Source organism: Octodon degus, unplaced genomic scaffold, assembly GCF_000260255.1.
Source record: "Octodon degus isolate 3935 unplaced genomic scaffold, OctDeg1.0 scaffold00403, whole genome shotgun sequence".
Taxonomy (NCBI): Eukaryota; Metazoa; Chordata; class Mammalia; order Rodentia; family Octodontidae; genus Octodon; species Octodon degus.
In genome coordinates, this window is record NW_004524979.1 from 275818 (window position 1) to 285445 (window position 9628).

General features: G+C 35.2%; 1 protein-coding gene across 1 annotated transcript in view; it reads right to left on the bottom strand.

The window, feature by feature from the left end:
• Nucleotides 1-7571: 7571 nt before the first annotated feature.
• The window catches only part of LOC101563010 (antigen WC1.1-like), a gene marked incomplete at its 5' end in the record, with an annotated part of 34310 nt that continues 32253 nt past the window's right edge, over nt 7572-9628 (bottom strand). Inside the window, 2 exons of the mRNA XM_023708576.1 lie at nt 7572-7690; nt 8669-8815. Coding sequence (XP_023564344.1) covers nt 7572-7690; nt 8669-8815 — 266 coding nt within the window. The remainder of the gene's footprint in view (nt 7691-8668; nt 8816-9628) is intronic.

Here is a 9628-nt window from a genome sequence, read left to right on the forward strand (position 1 = left end):
CTTCTGGAAAGATACCTAGGAGGGGAATAGCTGTGTCATGTTGAATGGGACACCTAGACCATACATTCTGAGAAATCTCCACTCAGATTTCCATACTGTGTGTACTAGTGCACACTAGCACCAACAATGGAAATGGGTTCTGTTTTCCGCACAGACTCTCCAGAATTTGTTCTTGGCTGACTCATGATGTTGGCTATTCTTTCAAGGGTGAAATGGATAATAAGTTTCTTTAATTTGCATTTCTCAAATTAGGAATGATATAGATCATTTATTTGTATATTTGCTTGCTATTCGTATTTCCTCATCTGAAAAGTGTACATTCAACTCAGGGGTTCAGTTTTGGATTTGGTATTTGAATATTTGGACCCTGCTTTTTTCAATATTGCTAAAATTTATTTGGAACTAGAAAAGACCTAGTATACCAAAGGCAATCCTGGGCAAAAAGTCAAGGCAGGAGGCATTAAAACTCCTGATTTGAAATTGTGCTACAAAGCTACTGTGATAAAATCAGCATGGTACTGGCAACAAAATAGAGTTGAGGATCAATGGAATACATTAAAGACGCAGAAGCCTCTAAAAACACACTCAGCGAACTTATCTTTGACAAAGGAGCCAAACATGCTTATTGGAAGAAAGATAGCCTCTTTAACAAAACTGGCCCTCTATAGTAAGAAAACTAAAACTTGACCCAGGTCTATCACCATAAAGTAAGCTAAAGTCAAATTGGATTAAAGATCTAAACATTGAAACAGAAACCCTAAGTCTCCTGGAAGAGAAAGTAGGAGGAACTCTTTTTTTTATTTATTTTTTTTATTTTTTAGGAGGAACTCTTGACGACATAGGATTTGGCACACAGTTCATGAACAAAAATCAGCTCACAAGGGTAACACTTGAAAGAATTAACAACTAGGACCTCCTCTTATTGACAAGTTTTGCACATTAAAAGAAATTACCAACAAAGTGAAAACACAACCCATGAATTTGGAAAAAAATATTTAATAAGCACTCAGATAAAGATCTACTCTCTGGAGTTTATAAAGAATTCAAAAACGTTAGGGTGCAAAAATGTAAAGACCCAATCCAGATATGGGCATCCAAGATGAACAAACACTTGTCAGGTGAGAAATTTATGGAAGCAACTACATAAATGAAAAAATGCTCCATATCGCTAGCCATCAGTGAAATGCAAATTAAAATAACTGTGATATACCATCTCACCCTAGAAAGAAGGACTATGATAAAGAAATCAACGAACAACAAACATTGGAGAGGCTGTGGGGTAAAAGGAACTCTTCTCCCTGCTGGTGCGAATGTAGACTGGTGCAACGGTTATGGAATTCAGTGCGGAGACTCCTTAAAAAATGACGACTGGAAATCCCATTCAAACCAGCTATCCCCCTACTGGGAACTTTCCCGGAAAAACAGAAAACATCATATCATGTTGATATATGTGTACCTATGTTTATAGCAGCACAATTTGTGATAGCCAAATATTGGAAATAGCCAACTCCTGTCACTTAAGAAATGCATGAAAAAGCTGTGGTATTTTTATACTATAGAGTATTACTCAGCTATAAAGGATGATAAACTAGACACCATTATATTTAAATGGATGCCATTTGAAGATATACTCATTAGTGTAGTAAATCAGACCCACGTGTAAATATCGTATTGTCTCTCTAGTGTAAGAAGTCAAAAGTAGAAATAAAAAGAGGAAGGTATAACACAATTAAAAGGAAAGAGACATCTTAAGGATTAAACAAAGAAGTGAGGGCAAGGAGAAAATATAGAAAACATGACGGGGCAAAGTCATATATTTATGTGTACAAGATGGTTAAGGCAATGATTCTGAATATCTTCAGCAGGTTTTTTAAAGTGGAATTTAATTGGTAGGATTCACACTCTGACTAATAATATATGCTGATACCTGTGAACTAAGCAACTGCACTGAAGTTATCAATGTGTAATACTAGGATTATTCTTGGAATGCCTGTCATTCTGGTCTTCTAAATACATACTGCTTGTCATGTCATGCCAATTACTGCCATACTGTCTAACAATTAAATCTTTGGTTTTTTTTTTTAATAAAAGGATGGTAATTGAAAACAAGCAACAAGAAAAAGTATATCATAGGACTATCCTCCTACAAAGCTGTAGATGGTTAGATTTCTAAATTTCTGTCTAAAAATATGTAATTGTTTATTCCTATATTTTTAATTCTTTAATTTTTTTCTTTATTTTCCTTTTTTCTTCACATTTTGCAAGGATTTAAAGTTTAACATATCAATAGTTGATAGAAAATGCCTGTTCCATGTTATTTCTAAGATGTTTGATGTTCAGACATATCATGAGGTTAAGCTGCACTGCCTATGTTGTAGGGTAATAATATCATTAAGCTTCTCTTCTGGGGGCACTAATAACTGAAGTTTGTAAACCAAAAATTAGAGAAAAAGAAGGGATGAAACACAGCCAAAATTTTGGCCCTAGCTTGTCAGGTCAGTGAAGTCTCAGGACATAGGAGAACATGTACTTTAACATCATGTAATTCAGTTGTGTCCCAAATTTTCTGATCATGTTTATGGGGCCACAGGGGAAAGTAATTGATAATGTAGCATGTATCTAAGGAGAGTCAAATAAAGAGAAATCATTGTGTCAGGCTTTCACAGACAGCAAATTGGTCAAGCAATGGCCAGGACTCCTCCACATGGCTGAAACTGACAAAAGATCTGCAAACTGTCATACAGGATATCAGGCGAAATCCTGAGAATTCCTACTGACCTTGGCAGGTACAAAAGTTACATTTCTTGTTACATAGGTCTTGTTTTATCTTGGGCCTAACCATCCAGCAGAAAAGTATAAACACAAGGTATAAAAATTGAAGCCATATTAATATACTGAGCTGAAAAAGGCTCAAGTGAACAACTTCTGATATTGCCAGTCCTATGGATAACCAATTACTATTATGGACTATTGGACGATATTAGATTACTTTACTGAATTGATGCACCTACAATATTTAAATGTAAATGCAATACTCATCTCTAACAAAACTAAAGAAAAAAGGTATACAAATGAAAGGCCATTTTGTATCTGCATATGCAAAATGGTTAGAATAGATATATTGCTACTTTCTCTTAATTCAAAAAAGAAAGATTTTTGCTAATAGTATTTGGACAGGATATTATGTCTGTATCTTGTATGATGAATAACCACTTCAAAGATAACGATATGCAATGTATTAATTATTGTAACTCTCCTAATGACTTGTTTTGAAACTGTTTCATTGGTATTTATGTTGGTACTTTGAAGTAGTTTTCATGCAGTTTTCTTTTATCTTTTTTTTTACTGTATTTAGTGCAGTGTCTACAGGGTCTCACTATGGAGCTCAGACTTGTAGTGATCCTCCTGTTTCAGCCTCCCAAGCTTTGGAATTACAGGCGCTTTCCATCCTGCCTTGTGTCAATTTCCATCTCAGCACCCTCTGGGTGTGAGGCCAGCATGGCAGGCCAGTTATTCAATGACAGCTGCTGTGCTCTGCCTAAGTATGCTTGCTATTGTTGTGCTCTACCTAAGCAGGCACATTATTCCAGTAAACTATCTGGCTGGCCCTGCAGTTTGGTTTTGATGAACTCTGCCTACCAATATGCCTTCAGGATTTATACATATTTTCTTTTCCAAAAGATTTGGTGCTTCTGTTTCAATATTGAGATGTTCAATCCATTTAGTTTAGTGTGTGATAGATCTAGATCTAATTTTAATTTCTTTTATGTGGAAAGCCATACTTTCCAGGCCCATTTATTAAAGAGGTCATGTTTTTTTCCAGTGAAAATTTTTGGCTACTTTGTCTAAGATAAGATGATAGGTGTGTTTTTGATTGTGTCTGCATTTTCTAATCTGTTCCATTGATCCACAGACCTGTTTTGCTTTTACCAAAACCATGCTGATTTTATCACTGTAGCTTTGTAGTATAATTTCAAGTCAGGGATTATGATGCCTTTTACTTTGCCTTTCTTGGCCAGGATTAATTTTGCAATTCTAAGTCTTTTCTGCTTCCAAATTAATTTTCTAAATGTTTTCTTAAAATAAGTAAGGTGTGTCTATGTTATTTTAATTGGTATTGCATTAAATCTAAATAACAATTTTGGGAATATGGCCATTTTCACAATGTTGGTTCTTTTCATCCATGAGCAAGGAATGTCTTCCCATTTTCTGAAATCGTTTTTGATCGCTCTTTCCTCAGGTTATTGTAATTTTCATTTTTCCTGCCTTTGTTAAATTAATTCCTAAATATTCATTTTTTATGATATTGTAGTCTTGTTTCCCTAATTCCTGTCTCAGTGAATTTTTTGTTTGTGTAGAGGAATTCTATTGCTTTTTGAGGGTTGATGCTATATCCTACTATGCTACTGAGTTTGTTTATTAATTATAGGTGATCCTTCATAAATTTTTTTGTTTTATTTTTATCTTCTATGTAGATGATCACGTCATTTCTGAATATTGATAATTTAGCATCTTCCTTTCCAATTCTTATTACTAATATTTCTTTCTCATCTCTCTCTCTTATTTATTTACTTATTTATTTATTTTCAGAACCAGGGTTTGAACTCAGGCCCTTGCGCTTGCCAGGGAAGCACTTAATCAACTGAGCCATCTCCCCGGCCCTCTTTCTCTTCTCTAATGGCTCTGGCTAATTTTTCCAGAACTACACTGAATAGGAGTGGTGGGGCTGAGGAGATGGTTCAGTAGAATAAGCACTTGCCTGGCAAGCACAAGGGCTTGAGTTCAATCCCCATACCCCCCACCCTCAAAAAAAAGATGCTGGATCTGGCCTATTTAATAAGAGTGATGACCATGAAAATCCAAGCATTGTACCTGATTTTGGAGTGAATCTTTCATTGTTTGTCCATTTATAATGATATTGGCTGTTGTTTTGTCATATATGGCTATTGTAGTACAATTAGTAATAATAACATCAAGAAAAAATTATTTATTTATTTGTTTGTTTGTTTGTTTATTTATTTATTTATTTTGAAGTACCAGGGATTGAACTCAGGACTTTGCACTTGCCAGGCAATCCTTTATTCTACTGAGTTATCTCCCCAGCCTCCAAGCAAAATTTAGAAATAAAAAAACATGGGTAACTATTAATTTGGCATTTTAGACCATACAAGCAACGTCTGTAGTTGAGTAACAGAACAAATCATAACTTGAGAGTTTGTGTACAGTGTTTTTCCTTGTTAGAGAGGATGTACACTCTGTTTCTTTGGCCAGGCCAATTGCTAGGTTTCAGATTTTTCATGTGGTGTGGTGGGATGGATAAAGCACCTAGGTTCCTCTGACATAGCTGTCAGTTGAATCTCAAGTGCTTTTTCAGCTGGTATTCCATCTTGAAGCCTACAGGGATGTGCCAGGTACCTGTATTCTTCTGTCTATGTTAATTTCTTAAAGTCCTCAGATGTGTTATTTTCATACAATGTAGTATTACTCAGTAATAAAGAAGGATAAACCTGAGAGTCTATAGGTAAAACGATGCAATTGGAGGCCATACTTCTAAGTGAAATAAATCAGATTTAAAAGTGAAAACGTTGTATTGACTCCCTAGTATAAGGAAATAAAAGAGTAAATAATATACAGAACACACAATAGGAATGAGCAGCGTGGTGCTATAGAACAGTAGAGGTGACAAGTACAGTGGGTCAAAGGTGGAGGTGTGGAACAGTAGAGGCAGCCAGAACCAGTGAATCAAACTCATCTCCATGGACCCAGGAGGTGAGGATTAGGCCTGTGGCTGAACACAATGAGCTGAGGAATTCTGCTAGGATTAGTGGGGTCCAGATGTAGACCCAGACCTACCAGGATGATCCTCACAGCCTGAAGGTGGCAGGAGGAATCTGAAGTGAACTAGTCTGCCTGGAAGTTTCCAGGTATGTGAGGAAGAGATGCCCAGACCAAACTCAGGCAAATCAGTTTACATATGAATTCCCAATTTAGTATAGGATTTATTATACAGATTTAATGTTTGCTCCTATGGTCTAAAATACCATACAGTTAACAAAATTTCTCAATTTCTAAAGTTCACATGCGACTATCAATATTTCTAATTGTACTACTGTACCTAAGATACCATATCCACTTTAATTACTCATTCTCCTTTAAATGATGATATGAAGAGGCACTTGGCTAAAAACCACACCAGATCCCTATACTGAATGTTTGAAGACAGCATCAAACAGAATCCAATATCTTACTCCCAAGCAGTGAAGAAAGCACAAACTTGGTACACACACAGAACAAGAATCTTTGACACAGAAAAGATATCTAAAGAACAGAAACTTTACAGAGAGGATTTAACAGCAGTGATGCAGCTACCTACTATCAAACATTCACAAAAAGTATCACAGAAATCAAAATAGTTTTTTCTCAAATACAAAATGACTAAACAAAGTAGCAAAATAAGATCTTAGGCCCCAAGCACACTCAGAACAAATTCAGAAGACATAAGCATAGAAGCAATTGGAAGCCTTGCACTTGAAATCTCTGAAATATAGCTTTGAAGTAAAGAAACAACTTAAAAAAGGTATAAAGGAAATCATATAAGGAATATTCTCCCAGGTAAAAAACAAAATGATAACTATATTTAAAGAATTACTAAGCATTTGTAAAGAAGATATTCATTTCAAAATGGAAGAGGGACGGCCTGAAAGTTCAGTGGAATAAAGCACCTACTTTGGTAGAACACAGCAACTGGGGTTTGATGCCCTGTGTACCATGCCAGCCCTGCCTCCACAGTGCACTGAGACTGGGATTGAGACTGGATGTGATGGCGTGCACCTGTAAGCCCAGTGCTTGGGAGGCTGAAAACAGAAGAATCACCATGAGTCTGATTTACATAGTAGGACCCTGTAGGCACTGCCCTAAATACAGAAAAAATAAATAGAGGAGAATAAATGAATGATAGAAACCTTGAATCATTAGTATTAGAACGAAATAGAATACATGAAGCAAATTCAAAAGATAAACAAGAAATTAGAAGCTGCATTAATAGTGGACAAAATTTGAATGAAAGTGAAGGTAAAATTTCAGATTTTAAAGGCAACATTGCATCTAGCAAACAAGTAAAGAAAGACCCACTTCATAGCTCATAAAATATACAAATCACAACATCTCAAAACTGTGTGTTATGTCTGGAACTAACTGGAAAAATTGCTGCTGCTTATTCCTCCAATGAGGTGTACCTGCAGAGTTTGAAAGGAAGAGTGAACTTTGAGCATGGAAGGAAAGTGTGTAGTTGGCAAGAGAGATGACATCAATTTTGAACTGAGATCTCACATGACAAAAATGATATCACTTTCCATTTTCACTTTGAAAAAGAATTTTCCAAGGCCATCAGGTTCAGTGTACACACATTATTAAGGAAAAATAAACTCTTCTCTCTAATCACAGAGGACTTACTATCATATTTCCTTTACGTTGTGTATACAGGTCAAAACTTAATGAAGATGACAGATATTTATTTTGGAAATGATATGACAGAGGAGTTATTTGTAGACTTAGTTGATAAAAATGTGGCACTACATGTCATTAAGGGCAACGTAATCATATCCAGCATCTTCTTGACCCAGTGACAGTGAAGATGTCTTCTTTCCAGTGCTGGAGTTGGCAGTTTCTCTTTGAGATTGAAGCGGCATGCCTGCAACATTGGAGAGAGTCCTTATTTCTGTGATACACAATGTCAGTTGTACTTTTTCAGAAGAAACCATGAGTACAGTGAGCATAAAATATCACAAGCATGGAAAGCTATTGTAAAATTTGACATAGTGGTAACTTGTACTGAATTCTCTGTTCAAAGTATTGTTTTGATGTTAATGATAAGAAGGATATGAATCAATAATGACAAGAAATGAAAAAAAAGGAGGGAAACTTCCTTTCAGAAATGGCTTGTATTAAGCCCAAAGAAGTAAAGACTAATGACAAATATATTTTCTGTATACTTCATGACAGACCACACATGACCTCAGAGAGTTTGTGACTATTATTCTGGTTCCAAAAGATGAGAGATTAATCAAGTCCCACCATTTCTTGTTCCTCATGAACCACATGTCAGAAATGAGCATAAAGCCTAGTCCTTGCAGTGATGTCATGGACCAGTTCAAAGAAAATGAATATTTTTTTGCTTTCTCCCACTGATACATTTTTACCACTTTTTAATTAAGGCCATTGCACATTCTGCAACAATAATGAGAAATGTCAACTTCAAGTGTTTCTTTACATGTTTTCCACAAAATTTCTAAGGTTCATAGACTAAATTTGCCTTTCTATTATAAACATTTACAAGTTATGCCCCACAATTAGAAAAAGCTTCCATATTCACAGTGAGGTCATATGTGTTGTTATGGATTTGAAGAAAAGCAGCAAAGTCACAAAATATAAAGTTCACACATATGTCATTGTCTAAAGTGAGGTAGTTATGAACACAGAAAAAATATGTTTCTTCTCTTGGAAGAGTTGCTATAGTTAAAATAAAATTTTAAGGAAGAAATGTAGACCCCATCCAAGTATACAAAGCTACCTAGTTTCTTACAGCAATGAATACTTGATGAGTTGTCAGTATAAACTCATTTTCCCATAACAAGTAAGCACACAAAAAGAGACAGAGCTGTCCACCCACCTGTCTGAGAATTTCTGGAAATAGCTCCACCTTTCAGGGAAATGTGCCTCTCAACCATCTCAGGGGAAGATGAAATTTTAGGAACAGGTAACTCTTCAACATCAACATAGCCATTTTCTGTGACATTAACATTATTTGCTAGAGGATTTGAAAAGAGACAATGAAGGAGGTGGAAGAAGAAAGTGTAGGTTACATTACAAGGTAATGTAAGTCTCTTCAAATGCAGAGATTCTAATGACTGATGAATATAGTCACCTATTGAAAGGTTGCCCAATGACAGATATATGATCTTAATACATTTAGAAATCATTGCATTTTTAATATATTCCAATATAGGAAGGTAAATAATATTTTACTAAGCCGTTAATGCCAGAATACACTAACAACTTTATGCTGTTATTTCCAAGTAGTACATTATGGTTATAATTCTGATTGAAACATATAATATGTACATACTACAGACTATGGGAGATGAATCTGAAAAAAATAGAATTAAAGCTGTGCATGTACTTTCTGAAGCAGTAAGGTATATACAGGTATGATGGATGGAAAGGACTGTTTTTGGTAAAACTGAGATAGGTAATCTCACTCCTAATTAGATGATCTAGGATTCAGCCTGTGGTAGTACTTTTTTACCTTCTATTTCCTCTCTATATTGCCTTTCTTCATGTAATTTATCTTTAGTTGTTCATTTTTCCAACTTGAGAAAGTGTCAGGCTGGACAATTTCTGTTATTTGGTCTTTTGCAGAGAAGAGCTCTGGGTAGATGGTAACTAGGTATTGTGCACTCCATATGTTTCAGTTACTACTGAAGTTATCTTTCAAAAAAGTCTCTCAATATTACTAAAACCATGATTGACCAATTTATCTTTCTATTTAAGCATGAAAAACACACTTCTATGTTTCCCTTTCATCATGGAGTTTTTTTATCATAAAATAATTTTAATTTTATTTTTTTTT